The sequence below is a fragment of the Narcine bancroftii genome, chromosome 6 (genome assembly GCF_036971445.1).
Source record: "Narcine bancroftii isolate sNarBan1 chromosome 6, sNarBan1.hap1, whole genome shotgun sequence".
Classification (NCBI taxonomy): Eukaryota; Metazoa; Chordata; class Chondrichthyes; order Torpediniformes; family Narcinidae; genus Narcine; species Narcine bancroftii.
The window spans coordinates 169158135-169175940 of NC_091474.1; the positions used below are offsets into that span (position 1 = coordinate 169158135).

General features: G+C 34.2%; 2 protein-coding genes across 2 annotated transcripts in view; one reads left to right on the forward strand and one right to left on the reverse strand.

Annotated features, from left to right (window-relative positions):
• mmut (methylmalonyl CoA mutase) overlaps positions 1-15138 on the forward strand; it is a 42613-nt gene extending 27475 nt beyond the window's left edge. Inside the window, exons 9-12 of the mRNA XM_069886692.1 lie at positions 477-608; positions 1068-1215; positions 12623-12790; positions 14995-15138. Of these exons, the coding sequence (XP_069742793.1) occupies positions 477-608; positions 1068-1215; positions 12623-12790; positions 14995-15123 (577 nt within the window). The 3' untranslated portion in view covers positions 15124-15138. The remainder of the gene's footprint in view (positions 1-476; positions 609-1067; positions 1216-12622; positions 12791-14994) is intronic.
• LOC138736723 (protein downstream neighbor of Son-like) overlaps positions 14084-17806 on the reverse strand; it is a 50489-nt gene continuing 46766 nt past the window's right edge. The window contains exon 9 of the mRNA XM_069886693.1: positions 14084-17766. Within this exon, the coding sequence (XP_069742794.1) occupies positions 17569-17766 (198 nt within the window). The 3' untranslated portion in view covers positions 14084-17568. The remainder of the gene's footprint in view (positions 17767-17806) is intronic.

Sequence of the window (17806 nt, forward strand, 5' to 3'; positions counted from 1 at the left end):
AGACAAAGAGAAACCATATTCTCACCAGTTGTATTTAATTTAATTTAGATTAGATGGGGTTTTAACAAAAGATTTTTTTTTCTTTTTTGAATCTCCAAATTGAGGAGAAAGGGATAATATTGTTCTATATGTTATATGTTGTATTATGTATTGCAATATATTGACGTTTTTGCTTTTGCTGTTCGATTCTATATTCTATTTTCCTCATGTATTGTTTACTTATAATAGGTTTAATAAAAAGATTGAAAAGTATTTAATTTCAGTATAAAGGATAATGTATTTTTAATCATTGAGAATAGTGATTCTGATTGTCTACTTTCCATGGATGAGCTCCTCCAGCATTTTGAGTTGCTGCATGGAATTTAATTATTTTGGATATAGTATTTTATCCCTTCACAAATGCTGACTTTTTTAACTTTAATCTTAAGCGAGTTTAGTAAGTCTTAACACATACTTATTGTTAACTTGTTTATTAGATGTACAGTTGGAGAAATAATAGATGCAATGAAAATGGTGTTTGGTGAACATCAACCTAGTAACCGCATGGTGAGTGGTGCATATAGACATGAATTTGGTGACAACGAAGAAATATCTGTGGCAATGAACAGGTGAGCTAGAAAAACTTGGTGATGGCTACTTTGTTTTTTGATGGGCTCTTTTAAAGCACTAAAAGGTCTTCATTAAACTTGTTAAATTGTCAATATTTTATTAAACATACTCTTTTAATAAATGTGGTATTATGATTCTGTTGAGGAAGTCTGAAGCTCGTTTAGAATTAGCATAGAGAATATATCAACCTTATGCAAAAAAACTTCTTTATATCTATTTGATCATTTTTTTTCAAAATCATAAAAACCTTAAATAAAATTAGTTTATATAAACTTGTAATTCTAAGAGCTGGAAAGTGCAATGTGTTCCTCATAAGTCTATTTCACTAACCTTGAAGAAACATAGAAACTGCAAAATAAAACATAATCTAGTTTTATTCACAATAACTCTGTGCCTGTTGTAACTTAATCACAATTTACTGATTTGTCTGTTTTGGGCTTGGATACTTTTATATTTAGAATTGAGAAGTTTGCTAAAAATGAGGGTCGTCGACCTCGTCTTCTTGTTGCTAAAATGGGTCAAGATGGGCATGATCGAGGAGCAAAGGTTATTGCCACCGGATTTGCTGATCTTGGCTTTGATGTGGATATAGGTCCATTATTTCAGGTAGGTTATGAATACTACTCAAATTTCAGCAAATAAATTGAAGCAGAACCTAATTAAATTCAGATTTACTAATCATTTAAACGATTGTCCTTTATTTTGAGAGTGGAGTACAGGTAGCCCTCAACTTTATGAAAAAGTGCAGCAGGATCAGTGTGGGGACTGATACAGCGCTGTCAGGAGGCACTAAACATTCTCGCCTAGCCAAAATTCGAAATACAGTTTGGATATGAACCATCATAACTTTGAAATATTGTCATAGAACCATTGTAATTTGGGGACTATACGTATTTGATTTGACCTTTGAGATGGTGAACGGGGTGGGGGGGGTGTGCCACGTGATGACATGGCATCTTCTCTGAAAAAGTTCAAGAAAATAGTTAAAAAGTTGAAATGGTTGGGGTAAAAAAAGAAAAAGCTGTCTGAAGACCTAGTAAACACTACAAGATGTCACCAAAAAAAGATAAAACTGCTGGAATTTTATGCCAAACTATCATTCATAATCTTTGAAAGATGATTGAAAAAATAGAAGAGTATTTGAGACAAGTTAAATTACTTGTTTTAGATGAAAAGTTAAGATTGTCTAATATTTTTGCTGAAATAGAAATTTGAAACCCTGATGTCATTACAGAATAATAAAGTGCCAGGTGAAGATAGTTTTCCACCAGAATTTTATAGAGTTTATGGACTTATTAGTACCTGTATTAATGTGGGTATTAGACCAAATGAAAGAGGTACAAGATTTGCCAGCATCTTTTAAATCAGCATTAATAACAGTTATTCCAAAGAAAGAAATATATTATTTACAACCTTATTCATATAGACCTATATCATTATTGAATACAGATTACAAAATTGAATCAAAATTATTAACTAATCACTTAGTTGAATTTTTACCAAAATTAATAAATATGGATCAAACTGGTTTTATTAAAAATTGAAGAGCAGCAGATAATTAAATTTTTAAGTTTGATAAATATAGCACATAATAGAAAGATTCCAGCGGCAGCAGTTGCGCTTAGATGCAGAGAAAGCATTTGATAGATTGGAATGGAATTTTTTGTTTAAAACGCTTAATGCTTTTGGGATTCCAACTATTTTTATAAATTGAATAAAAGTGTTGTATGATCATCCAAAAGCAAAAGTGATTACGAATAAACAAATATCAAAACCTTTTTTGTTAGAAAGGTCTTCGAGACAAGGTTCCCCTTTGACACTCTTTATTTGCATTAGCAATAGAGCAATTAGCAGAAATAATTAGAATTGATAAAGAAATTAAAGGATTTGAGATAGGTAATAAAGAACATAAAATGTTTGTTTGCAGACAATGTTATTGTATATTTAACAAGACCATTAAGTAAGATGAATACGAGATTAAAAGAATATTAACTAGTATTGAGCTATAAAGTTAATGTTGATAAAAGTGAAGTGATGCCTATGGATTATTCACAATGTAAAAGAATGACAAAATTAAAGTGCCAAAATTATGCAATTAAATATCTAGGAATAAAAATTAATAGAAATATAAATCATTTGTTTAAGTTAAATTATTTACCGTTATTGAAAAAAATGGAAGAAGATTTGAGAAGATAGAAAGATTTACCAATAACGTTAATAGGATGGGTGAACTATATTAAGATGAATATTTTTACGAGAATACAGTATTTATTTCAATCATTACCAATTCATATACCAGAATTATTTTTTCAGGGTTTGATTAAATTATACAAGAATTTATTTGGAGAGGTGAGATGTCAAGAGTTGGTCTTGAAAAGTCATCGTGGAAATTTGATTAGGGAGGACTAAGATTACCGAATTATAAAAATTATTATGAAGCAGCTCAATTGAGATTTTTGTCTTCCTGTTATCAAATAAGTAAATAAACAGCTTGGGTTCAGATTGAAATGAATAAAATTTGGAGAAACTATCCCGGATCAAATTTTGTATAAATGGAATAATGAACTGTATAAAGGAAATATGGAGATACCAATTTAAAAACATGTACTGAAAATAGGGAATGGAATTCATATGGAGACAGGAATTAAGAACTATCAACTACCAAAAATGTTGTTAAACAAAATCAGCTTCTTCCTTTTACTTTGAATAATCCTTTATTTGATAGTAAAGGTTTACAGAGGGTAAAAGATTGTTTCTTAGGATCATTCTTTTTAACTTTTGAGCAATTAAAAAATAAATATAATATACAATTTTTGCATATTACTAATTAAAATTGTATCTAAAAAAGAAATTGGGAATAGATTTGAGACTCCCAGAACAAAGTCAATTTGAAGGTATAATAACAGATGTGGTTAAGAAATTTAATACTAATATGTATATAAAATTACAAAAAACTACAAGGAAAAAAAAGATTTATATAAATCAAAATCCCAATGGGAGAGAGATCTAAATATACAAATTCAACAGGAAATATGGTGAAAATAGTGTCAAGAGCGTGTTACGAATATATTTAATGTTAGCTATCAAATGGTTCAATATAATTTTCTTCATCAATTATATTATACTCCACATAAATTAAATGGACTTGACGCTAATTATTTAGATAGATATTTCCAATGTACCAAGGAAATAGGGACTTTTTTTTTACATTTGGTATGGTCCTGTGAAAAAGTGGAAAGGTTTTGGAATGATTTGAGTGTATTATTAGGACAAATTATGAAGATAAAAATGCAAAACAATCCAAAAATGTTTTCACTTGGGAAAATATATGAAAAAGATATAAAACTGAAATTGGATAAATATCAAGAAAAATAGCGACTGCAGAGAAATGTATAGCAATAACATGGAAAACAGAAAATGTGATATTAGGCAGGTGGCATATTGAAATGCAAAATTGTATACCTTTAGAAAAAATTACTTATAGTTTAAGATATAGATTTGAAAATCTTTATAAAATTTGGAAGCCATATATGGATTTTATGAATAAAATTCCATCCACCTTATCCACTTCACCCACCCCTCTCAATTAGAAGCTATAAAAAAAATTAATGAATAGTATATATGCTAATAATATATATGTAGGAGTAGGTGTTCTTTATTTCTTTTGAGGGGAGGGTGGTTGTGGAGGAAAATTTTTTTAAATTCTATCATTGTGTATGACATGATCATTGATATATAACTGAATTATACCTTTTTGTATCGATACAAATAATAAATAACATTTTCAAAAAAGAGATTGTGTACAGGCAAAATAGAGCTTTTTTTGATTTTTGATTTTTTTTCAAAAATATACACAAAATCTTCAATAACTCCATATATTAAACTTTTACAAACAACAACAAAACCTTCCCTTCTCTTCCATACATCTGGATCTGCACACCGTCAGAGCTTTTAAATATATAGAATGCAGTTGGGGAAATCACTTTTGGGTATGCATAATAGCAGGATATATCAGTATGATATTCCTTTCTATTATTGTATTTAGGCCCCTATGTAGTCCAGATATGGCTGCCAGATCTTTACAAAAGTGTCATACTTATTCTTTAAATTGTGATTTCCCCAATAGGTGTACAGCTGTTCATTTCCACAGTCCATCGTGCGATAAGTAGAGGAGAGTTGGACTTCAAGTGATCACTACATTTTTTGCTACCGCCAGTGCTATTTTTATAAATAAGATTTGAAATTTAATGAATATGTGCTTATATCAACAAAATTGCCTAGTAGGTATAGCTGGGTCATCTGTGAAGGTCACTCCTGTTATCCTGGTTAATTTTTCTGCAATATCTTGCCAAAATGGCTTCACCATTACGTACAACCATGTAGCATGTAGAAAGGTTCCCATGTCAGTCCCACATCTGAAATATATCTGTGAAATTTCTGCTTTTGTTCTATGTAAATTATGTGGAGTACAAGCCCAGAGGACCCCAAAACCCAGCAGCAATAGATATTCACCAAGACAAATGGTTACTTAAACAAGTTGCTTTTAATTATCTTTAAACACGAAAATAGAATCAAATTTTAACTTATCACTAACTTAACCCCCTTCTAGATCTAACCACATGTGTATATAATGTGCCTGTAAGTTCAGAGAAGTTATTTGGTTCACAGTCCAATCTCACTTCTCATTCCTTCTAGTTCATCGGTTGCAGGCAATTCTTATACTTTGCACAGAATTTAACATTTATAAAGTTCACCAGACTTTGGTGCTTGAAAGGTAAATGGTTACTTCTTGTCAGTTTTCAGAGAGAGGTTTGTTGTTCCAGGACATCCACAACTGATAGACTTCCATCAACCACGCCAGTGTCTTGCAGACGAAACTTGCCCCTTCAGGGTTTCCAGGTGATAACCTCTTTCTTTCAGGTCATCATAGAGTTCCTTTCTGTTTCACTTATTCCAAGTGAAACAATTAGACAGCCAGTCCTCTCCTTTTGCATGAACCACAAGGGTTTGACCAGGCCAAATGGGCTTGCCAGCTTGTCCTGTTCCAGTCCAAGCTACTTCTGCTGGCTGTAACACTGTACAAGTGATCTCTCTCTCTCTCTGAGAGAAAGCCTGTTTCGCTCTCTCTGAGAGAAAGCCTGTTTCGCTCTCTCTGAGAGAAAGCCTGTTTCGCTCTCTCTGAGAGAAAGCCTGTTTCGCTCTCTCTGAGAGAAAGCCTGTTTCGCTCTCTCTGAGAGAAAGCCTGTTTCGCTCTCTCTGAGAGAAAGCCTGTTTCGCTCTCTCTGAGAGAAAGCCTGTTTCGCTCTCTCTGAGAGAAAGCCTGTTTCGCTCTCTCTGAGAGAAAGCCTGTTTCGCTCTCTCTGAGAGAAAGCCTGTTTCGCTCTCTCTGAGAGAAAGCCTGTTTCGCTCTCTCTGAGAGAAAGCCTGTTTCGCTCTCTCTGAGAGAAAGCCTGTTTCGCTCTCTCTGAGAGAAAGCCTGTTTCGCTCTCTCTGAGAGAAAGCCTGTTTCGCTCTCTCTGAGAGAAAGCCTGTTTCGCTCTCTCTGAGAGAAAGCCTGTTTCGCTCTCTCTGAGAGAAAGCCTGTTTCGCTCTCTCTGAGAGAAAGCCTGTTTCGCTCTCTCTGAGAGAAAGCCTGTTTCGCTCTCTCTGAGAGAAAGCCTGTTTCGCTCTCTCTGAGAGAAAGCCTGTTTCGCTCTCTCTGAGAGAAAGCCTGTTTCGCTCTCTCTCTCTCTCTCTCTCTCTGAAAGCCTGTTTGGTTCTCACTGCTTGCAAAACCACATGACCCTCTTACTACAGCAAGCTCTCCTCCAGACAGCAGCAGCACCAACATGCTCTTTCATCTGTTACCTTTTGCAAACAATAATCCATTATGAAGTCTCTTGAGCACTCTTCAAAGCTCTTGCAAATGCTGTTGAGGCCCCGATATGTCTAGCATTAGCAGAGCTCCAGTACTTCAAATAAGATCTGTTTTAAAGTGTTTGTATGTGACCTACTCTAACAAACCTTTCCCAATTTATCTCCCAAAAATATATCTATATACTATGTCACAGTGCAGAAAATTATACTGAACTAGTCCATATCTTGCATTTATTATTGATGTCGTACTGTCCGTACACCAATCTGACCAGCACTTCTTTCTGAGATTACTGCACCCACGTCTGACTCACATCTTTCCCTTGAACTTTGTAAACCATAATTTGCATTTTCACTTTGGAGTGCATAATACATTTTTGTTTAAAAATTTGGGTGTATTCCTCATCCATACCGTTCATTCCATTTCACTAGTTTCAGGTGGGGTCAGCGTTGGTCCCAATCTTTCTCTCAGTAACTATCTTAGCTGGAGAAAACAATAGAAAGTCTCATTGGCCACTCCATATTTGCTTTAGTTGTTCAAAGGATAAAAATTCCTTCTGTGTAACAGTCTTTAATATATCTTATTCCTTTGTCATACCACAAATTTAAAATTCTATTGCCTATATTCATAGGCACTAACCCATTTTTACACAGTGGAGCTTTTATTGATATTTCTAATTTTTTTTTACTATACATTAATTAATTTCCTGCCACTTTCTGATCATATGTATTAGTATGGGACTATGTCTTATTTTAGTATTTTGACACTCCTTTTATAGATAAAATCATTTGCTTCACTCTCCCCATTGAGTGCATTCCCATCTGAATCCAAAGGGTGGGGGGGGGGGGCTATCTTCTACAAAGGCGGCTGTGAGAAATCTAACCTGTATAGTTGGGTGGTACTAAAATCTGGAAGTCTTAAGTCCTCCCAACCCATAGTCACATGTCAGTTTTTCCAGTGCAATTCTTGGAATCTTGTTATTCCATGGAAACTATCTAATATGATTATTTAATAATTTAATACATTTTTAGGTAATGAAATAGGTAGTGTTTGAAAAATATATTGTATCTTGGCATTATTTTCATTTTGACACAATTAACCCTTCCCACTAAAGTTATCGGTAAATCTCTCAATTTCTGTAGGTCTTTTTCTATCTTCCCCAAAAGAGGAACATATTTAGTTTATTCAGATTGTGTAGATCATTTGTCATTTCCTATTCCAAGAGATTTTATTCCATCTGTCTTCCATTTAAATTTACTTCCTTTATGATACTTTTCACATTATTCTGTCAATGGCATTATCTCACTTTTATCCATATTTATTTTATAGCCAGATTCTCTTCCATACTTTTCTAATATTCCTTGTAATTTTTTTCAAAGATTTAACTGGGTCTGATAGGTACAATAGCACATCATCAGCAAATAGACTAATTTTGTGTTCTTGCCAACCTTGAAACCCTTTATATCTGGATCCCCTCTTATAATCTCTGGTAGCGGTTCAATCACTAGTACAAAAGGCACTGGTGACACGGTGCATCTCTGTCTACTCGATCTACTCAAGGGGAACACTGATGACATCTGATTATTGGTTATAATTTTAGTTTGTGGTTTTTGATATAAAGCTTTTATCCAGTTTATAAATGTTCTTCATATGGCAAATTTTTCCAGCATTTTAAATAGAAAAGGCCATTCCAAATGGTCAAATGCTTTTTCCACGTCATGGGAGACTAATTCTTGAATTCCGTTCGAATTTTGCCATATGTGTTAAATAATCTTCCTAGACTATTTGAGGAATGTCTTCTTTTAACAAATCCTTCCTGATCTGTATGATTAAGTTTTGGAAGATACTGTCCTAATCTGTTAGCTAAAGCTTTTGCTAGTATCTTAGAATCAGCATTTAACAGTGAAATTGTTCTATATGACATTGTTTTTAATTTTTTTTTGTTAGCATTGTAATAATAGTATTTGAGAATGATTCTGGGAGGGTCTGTGTCTCAACTGCTTGGTCCAGAACATCCATTAATAGGGGCATGAGCAATTCTTTGAATTGTCTGTAAAACTCAGAAGGGAATCCAACCTCCCCTGGTGATTTATTAACCTGTAGGGTTGCCAGGGCTTTTTCAATTTCTTCCTTTGTAAAAGGGGAGTCTAGTTTTATCTTTTCTCTCTCTTCTAGTTTTGGGCGTTCACCATTTGACAAAAATTCTTCCATTTCATTCTCCTAGTAATTCTTATTTGTATAATTTCATGTAATATTGTCTAAAGAGATCATTAATTTCCTTCTGCTAATATGTTAGTGTATCTGTCTATTTGTATAGCATTTATTATTCTTAACTCCTATTTTAACTTCCCAAGACTTTGTCTATTCACCTAACTCATATTTTTGATTAGTTTTAAATATAGCTATACATTTGTAATGTATCTTGGCTTTTTGTTCTCCAGTTGTCTGTATTCTTCTTCTAGTCCTGTTCTTTGATTTTTTTTTCCCTTAATTCTGTAATATCTTTCTCTAATCTGTTTACTTCTGCTATATTATTCTATCAAGATTTTTGTATAGGATATAATTTGTCCCCTCAAGTTTGCTTTGAGTATGTCCCATATCAAAAAGCTATTATTAGTAGATGGCTGATTTGTTTCATAAAATATTTCTAACTGTCTCTTAATAAACTCGCAGAAGTATGTTCTTTTGAATAACGTGTACATTTTCTTGCTTTTCCATTATTGCAATAGTTAATGTTGGTGTTGAGTGGTCTGATAAAAGCCTCGCTAGGTATTGTTTTTATCACTTTTTTAGCTGGGCAGACATTAAAAATAAATCATTCCTTGTATATGAATTGTGTACCCTTGAGTAAAAGGAATAGTCTCTCTTTGGGGTTTAATTGCCTCCATATATCGATAAGATTTAGATTCTTAATATATAAAATTGTGGTTTTTGCCACTTTTGCCTATGTTACTGTTTTTACAGATTTATCTAATATTGGGTCCAAGCAAAAATTAAAATAGACTACAACCAATATTTTATTTTCCCTCTGCTGTTTTTAAGAAGATAGTTTGCGGCATAGATATTCATAAGTGTTCATGCTTCCCCATAAATTTTACAATGTGTCATTACATACCTTCCAGCCTGATCCACTGATGAGTCTTCTGTTAATACTGGTGTTTTTTTTTATTAATTAAAATCACTACTCCTCTTGCCTTTGAACCAAAAATAAGACATTATTTATCCTGTCCATCCTCTTTTCAATTTATCATGTTCCAATTTAGTAAGATGCATTTCCTGCAGAAAGATTATATCTACTTTTAATTTCTTTTATTTGGCAAGATCCTTTTCTTCTTCACTGTTTCATTTAACCAGTTAATATTAAGTCTAATAAACTTTAGTGTTTTATCATACCATTTTTTCAAACAAATTTTGTATAATAATAAAATCTTTGACTTTTTAAAATAATACTGCATTTCTCTTTTAAGAATAATTTCCTTTTTAATTAACATTTTCCTTTTAAGAAATATACACATTTCTCCTTTTAAAAAATGACATACACATTCCTAGCTCTAACAGTGACGGAAGCAGTAAAACCTGGAAGCCCAAGAAAAAGGCCTGCAGAATTTTCAAAGAACCTTTCCCTTTAGTGGCATTTTTAAAAAAACATTTCTTCTGCCTGTGCCATTTTTCCCCTCAAGTCAGAGTCCCCACTTTGCCACTTTCCTTTCTCTTCAGAGCCCTCCATGTACATTAATGATTTTCAATAAAAATAAGATGATTCAATACTTCAAGATTTTTAAAAAATACATTTTTCAGTTAGTCCCATTTTAAAACTGTCTTTTCAATTTTCTTATCTGGCAGCTTTAATCTTTTCACAGCTTTTGTAAAAAATCTTTCACTTCTTCCTTATTCTTGAAAATTCTTTGGATTACTTTCTGAAACATTGACCCTCAGTGTTGCTGGGTACGTCATTGGGTCTCTTTACCTTATCAAATTATTTTCATTGTTTAACCAAGGCAGGGTAAAGTCCTGGAAAAACATTACTTTTTCTCCCAAAATCACATCCTGGTCCTGGTAAAGCCTTACCAGGACTGGTCGTAGTCATTTAATCGTTGGTTCTTCTGAGTCTGAAGGTCCGGTGAGCCCTTTCAATTTGCAGCTTTCCGTTAAGCTTGTTTTTCCCCAGCATTTGTGGGATCCGTGTTTCAAAAAAGCTCACTGGGCTTTTCTCCTTGATTCCTTCTCTCAGTCCAATAATTCTTACATTATGAGGTCTGATGAAATTTTCCATATGGTCAATCTTGTCCATCATTCGTTTTCTGTCTGTGTCCCATGTTTTTGTTTTTTCTTCCAGAGTCTTTAGTCTGTCTTTTGTTTTGTCCAGCTCAGCCTCCACTTGTGTCATTTGTTCTGTTGAGTCTTTCATGCTCCCTTTAATTTCTTATATCATTTCAAATATGTCTCTTATTGATGATTCAACGCTCTTAAAATGCGTGCACAAAGTTTCTATCTTGTTCGAGATGTTGATTATATCTTGAGCCAACACCCCAGATCTGCAAGGTTCAGCCGGCCCCAAGGCTCCTCCTGTGCCACTCCTCATCAGGCTTTCACTTGATGTTCCTGGCTGAGCTACTGTTTTCTTCAGTTTTTGTTTTTGGTTGACTTGGTCATTTCGTACTAGTTTTATTCATTTTTGACAATTCTGATCTTTGAACTTTCAAACCATCTTTTTAATACTTTTCCTGGAGAGAGCTTTCAGAACACATCTACTCCAATCCTCTGCATGACCACACCCCCGCAAAAAATCAACAACTTCAACATGCTGAAGCTGTGATATTTGGTACTAATTCATGATACAATTTTTTTGCTTCAAATTCTAATATTGAATTTATTTATATTGTAATTTCTCAAACCAATTCTCTTTCTGTTCACATTAATTATGTAATACAAAATGGATTGATCTAAACAGCTTCATCTTGTTAGGGAAATAAATTGCAGTTTTTTCTTAATTTTATTACGTTGAATAATTTAGTACTAATTGTTTGCAAAGGTTGAGGCAGCTATCAAATGATTGGCAAGAAAAATAAATGATCAAGCCTTAAAAAAAAATGCATTTAATTAAATGAAGTCCATTTTCATCTCTTATTTTGGGAGAAACTAATGCATAGAAGTATTATATACCTTAATTTTTTTTTTAATGGTGTATCTGTCAATAGATTTTCTTGAGGTTAAATGAAAAATGGGAAAGAGCAATACTTTCATTTCAGAAAGCTAACTGTGGGATAAGTAGTGTTGTCTCAGACAATTAATAGTCCCGATGCCTCAGTACCATAGGCTTGAGTTGGATCCTGACCTCCAGTGTTGTCTGTGTGAAGTTTGTACATTCTTCCTGTGATTGTGTAGGTTTACAATGACATCCTCCCCAAAAATGTGAGAGTTGGTAGGTTAATTGTAGAATCTGGAGGGAGTTGAAGGAAATGTGAGGATAATCAAAATGGGATTAATAGTGTAAATGGGCAGTTGATGTTTGATGTCAACTTGGTGGCTGAAGGACTTGTTTCCATGCTGTATCTCTCTTTAGTTCTAAATGTAGTGAGAAGGGCAGTCAATTCTATGCAGTGATTTTTTTTTTTTAATGTTCAGATTGAAGAGTACTTTCAAGTATTGATGCATAATTTTTAAAATTTCTATTTATTAATACAATATTTTAACTATAGTATCAAAAAGAAATAGTAAAACTGATCTGTTATCTAACATCTATCTGGCTTGCTAGGATTTCAGTTCCTACAGATCCTATACTTGAACTTGGGAAATTATAGCATTTTAATATAAAAATTAATACAACCAAATAGAATAAATATGCTAGTGAGGCACCGCCAAAGTCCCAGTATGCTGGATTATTGAATTTTTATTGTAAATAGATTGGGGAAGGGTAGGTATCATGAAAAAAATCTCATAACATCTGCTTTGAAGATTCATTGGTATTTTGGCAAGAGCAGATGACATCCTGTGTTCTGTGGTAGGTGTTATATTACAGATCAGATTGCAGCCTATTAAAGTTATCCAAAAACCTGCTTGTGTTGTAAAATGGAAATCTCTGAAATTCATTTCAAATGTAAAAGGAAAATTATGTTGTGTCATTCAAAATTTAACTAACTATCACTGTTTTATTCTTAGACTCCTCGAGAGGTAGCACAGCAGGCAGTGGATGCAGATGTGCATTGTGTTGGTGTCAGCTCTTTGGCAGCTGGCCATCGAACTCTTGTGCCAGAATTGATAAAGGAGCTTTGCAATCTTCAACGCCCTGATATTTTGGTCATTTGTGGTGGTGTGATTCCTCCTCAGGTACTACATTTAAGATGGAATTTTAGCGTTTTTTTTTTCTTCAAGTGCATTAATTCATTTTGTTTTTGTTTGCTGATCTGTAATATTATTATGATATAAAGTATCTTTCTGTATCATTCTACTTCAGCTAACTTGTATAGATAGTATAAGTTTCCTAGTACAATATTTGCATTTCAATACTTCTCACAGAAAGTGCTTTTGAGCAAGAAAGAATTTGATGTATGTTTTTGTTAACTTTAAGTGAGAGTGAGTAACGCTCACCTGGAGGCCAGCTATTAGCACGGAGGGAAAAAAAAAATTACCTTACATGGAGCAGCCCTAAAAGGCTGCTCCTGTGTCACATTCATGAGGGTGCCTCATAGCGTCCTCTGGAGGCGAGACGACTCATCATACAGAGCAATGGCCATCTTCCCTATCCAGAATCCCCCCATGTAGCTGGAACCCATAGCGGCCGCCCCTGTCCTGAGGGGTCATGGAGGGAGAGGGGTGAGTGGGAAGATGGGTCGCTGGCTGACAGCGTCATCAGCCCGCCCCCTAACCAGCCGCTTGCAGTGGCTGTACATTCATGTGAGACAGCAGAGTGCAGCTCTCTGCCGATTATCCTTCCCTGAGAGGGATTGCAGTTGGTGCCTTGGAGACAGCCACGGTGCATTCATAGAGGTAAGTCTCCCGCCTTGATAGTCAGTCATTTTTACTGCATGAAAGGGCCTATGATGTGTTTCAACAAATGTAGCAGATGATTGACATTGAAGTGTGCTAAGAAATCTGTGAGGTGAACAAACTGAAGATGAATGCCAGAGGACCTAGACAGGTTAGTGAAATGGGCAGACAAATGAGCTCCAGAAATCTTAAGTAAAATGAGAGTGGATGGGAGAGAGGAGAAATTGAAAAGTTAATAAGTTTTTAAAAAAATGTGTAGATGTACTAATCTTTAAAGGTGAAATTGTAGGAGTAAAAGCCATTAAATAAAAGATTAGTTGGTGTTTATCTTGTATATCAATTGTCTGTAATTGGCTGTTGTGTACAATTCATGTTAAGAATATTGGCTAGTAGATGGAATGATGGCATGCATGTTACTAAAAATACAGGTTATTATTTGGAAGAAATGTTTGATACCCTTCCACTCCTAAATTTGATAAAAGCTATAGCAATTAATATTTTGTTATCAGTTAGAATGCCCATCCTATTTTTAAAAACTATTTAAGGAATTGAACATGGATCCAAGATGTTAACTGACTTTCAGTTCCAGTCAGATGCATCACTGCTCTGTTTTCTCTAAAAAATCATCTGAAGTTATTTGCAATTTGACAAACCAGTTTTAATGCTTGTGACTGTATAAATTAGCAAAGTCAACCAAGAGATTCAATCAACCCCTTGTGCAAGGAAGTTTTTCTTCATTTTGAAGTAAATCTACCTGCCAATTGAGTGTCCAATAACATGTAATCATTATTCTAATGTCATATGAACAGCACATTTAACATATTCAGTTTGGAAAATAAGTCAGAAGTTAAACAAAAAACATGCATACTGGTATTTATTGTGATGCTTAACATAGGAGAAAGTGTGGATAATTATACCAAATAGTGGTTCTAGCCAGGCAGAACCAAACTAACAAGCAGCAGATAGGTATAATTGCAAATCCTTAGACTCAATTCCCAGTTGTCAGGAGGGGATGATAGGGAGCATGTGAAAATTACAAAGTTAGTCTTAGCAAATTTAACCAACTAGGAGTAATAATTTGATCAACTCAATGTCCAGAACACAATCTGTTCTTGTGTACTCAGCCTTGCATTTGCAGAAAAAAAATTCTAAATTCCAAAGTGTTTTTAAATATCAGTATCTGAAACTTGGATGGACATCATAATCATTAACATTCAGTTAGGATTATATGACCATTGGTTGTGTCGTGACATTCAGTTAGGATTATATGACCATTGGTTGTGTCCTGACATTCAGTTAGGATTATATGACCATTGGTTGTGTCCTGACATTCAGTTAGGATTATATGGCCATTGGTTGTGTCCTGACATTCAGTTAGGATTATATGACCTGATCACAAATACAGTTGAAATTTTCTGAATCAATTTTGTGGTTATTGTTATTTTAAAATATTTTAATGTTTGATAAATAACTTTATAATTCTCACTGAGTATCACGTGATTATAACAAACAGACAATTGACCTATATTCTTCACCTTCACCAGGATTATGATGCCTTGTTCAAGGCAGGCGTTTCCAGCATCTTTGGCCCAGGTACGAGAATTCCTGTGGCTGCTGTCCAGGTCCTTGGTAACATTGAAAGAAATTTAGTCAAGAGACAACAATCATTGTGAGGAGCATTGGTCACGGTAATGATTTTGTATTTTACATGTATTGTGAAGTAATGTCAATCAAAAATTATTTAACACATTTTGCTGGCAGTACTTTCTGGGAAAGATTGTATAATCCATAGTGTATTCAAATTTTGGAGTAAACTATGATCATGTTGCAAGACTGAAGATTATTACAGCTCTGTTGATAAGTTAAACTAAACTTTGTGATGACACAGCTATAGAATTCAACTGAATTTGTGTTTGAGATATTAAGAGATGGATTTATGTCCAAGCAAACAAATAAAATTATGAAAATATTTTGAGCTAAATTTCTACCTTTTACTTTGTCTAAATTATTTCCCCCTTAAAGACATTGACATGCAAAGAAAACACCCACATGTCCAGAAAAGGAGGAGGAAGATTATTTCTGCTAAAAGCTTATTCAATAATAAAAAAGTACAGGAGGTACTTAGCAACTCGGGCAGCATCTGTAGAGAGAGAAAAATGTTTCTGGTTGATGATCTATCATCAGAACATTTTAAAAAAGTTTAAGATGTAGTTAAAGGAAGAAAGGTCAGAAAAGGAAGGTGGTTGATAGTGAAGTGTAGGATAACTGAATGAGTAATGTGGCTACTAATGCAATTTACTGTGCTTACATAATAGCAATTTGTATTATGAATTGCATTGGGTATTTTGAGTCTTAATATGGAATCACTGCACTCAATTTAAATCTCTATGCACAATTATACTAGTTATTAGCGTACTGCAATGAGGTAATTGATTGCTTCATTTTCTTGAAGTTGCTTTTTGCCCAATTCTGAAATTACTCACTTTCTCTTCTTCTACAATCCTTTAAAATTAATGAGTTGCATCACCTAATCAATGACTTCATTTCACACTTGATTATGCTTTTGAACCTTAATTCAGAACTTCCAAGTCCTTGTTTTTTTAAAATAATACAAGAATGCACTGGCACATTCAAACCTCAAGTGAAAATGACCTGTGCTTACATTTTAATAATTAAAATGTTTAACTAATTGTGGCAGTCTGAAATCCATTAAACAATACACATTGAATATTTAATTGGCAGCAAGATAGTTTAAATAATCTGCAATGTATATCAAGGATTAAATAATTACAGATTGATAATGTTGTGCATTACAGTATTAGAGAATAAATATTTATAGCTGGATATCATTTAATTGTGTACACCAAATACAGTAAATAACACATACCCAAAATAGTTAATGCAAAGCATTCAGATCATCTATATCCAAACATTCCCATTGGTCAAAAATTAATATAAATGTAAGTACATTCCGATGCAATCATGAAACCAGATTATAAAAAAGCATATACATCATTTTGACCTGCATTATTTCAGATAGAGAAAAGTATTTTCAGAATCAACAGTATGTTTAATCTTCATAAAATAATTGGATTACAGCATGTACTTGGTAATTAACACAATGGGATCATTTCTGTCTGAAAAAGAAAATACTCAATGCAATAAAACATCTTAAATCTCTTAAGTTTACACAAAAATTGCTGGAGGAACTCAGCAAGTTTACGTGGCAAAGATCAAGTTACATATCCAATGCTTCCTTCATCAAGGAAGTAGATTATCCCCTCCGATTCACAAGTGAAGTGCTCCTTCGATTGGAAGGACGGTTTGGGGCCTCAAATGGTGGTGAGGAAGGTGGTGTGGGTGCAAGTGTTGCACTTCCTGCAGTTACAGGGTTAGATACCAAGGGGGCAATTAGTAGTATCATTTGTGAATCTTTAGCAGTCATCCATTGCATCTGATGCTCCCATTATGGCTTTCTCAATTACAGAGAGACTGGGCACAAACTGGGAGGTCACTTTGCTGAACACCTTCACTCTATTCTCAGTATGACCGGGATCTCCCAGAGGCAAAACAGTTTAATTCCATACCCCACTCCCGCACCGACATATCTGTCTATGGCCTTGTACGCTGCCAAACAAAGGTCCCCGTAAACTGGAGGAGCAACAGTGGGCACTCTTCATCCAGATGGCTTGAACATAGACTTCTGGTTTCTGTCAGGCCACCATCCCTCAGTCTCCATTTGGAAAGCCTTCCTGCACAACTTCTCCATTTTTTTGGTGTGCTCCTCTCCCCCTACTATTTTATTCAGGCATCTGCCTGCATTTTGCTCATATCTTGAAGGTTTCAGGCCTGAAACATTGGTTATGTATTTTCATCTTTGCTACATGACTTGTTGAGTTTCTTCAGCAATTTTGTCTAAACTACAATCACAGCATCTGATAAATCTCCAAGATCATTACTGCCCTATTGAGTTTTCTTGCTGTCCATTTTCAATGATCTTCTTAGCTTTGCAATAACAACCTTAAAGGATATACTGAACAAAAGTAACAGTTCCAATTGGTTTCTTTGTATGCCATGGTTAATAATATTAGTGTCTATAAATTGTCAAAGACCCAACACTAACTAGGTAAATGGGCATTGAAGACAGAGGTACACTCTTGAACATTAACAACAGTCACTGTTTCACTATATTCATTACACTGGAGAATACGATTAATATAGTCCATGGAATGAGGAAGAATGGGACCCGTAATCTCTAAACTGTAGGAGTCTATGGAACCAAGGCAACCCTGGACTTTTCCACATGTATTGGCAACCTTTAGAAGGGAAGAGGAAAAAAAAAAGTAGAATCATTTG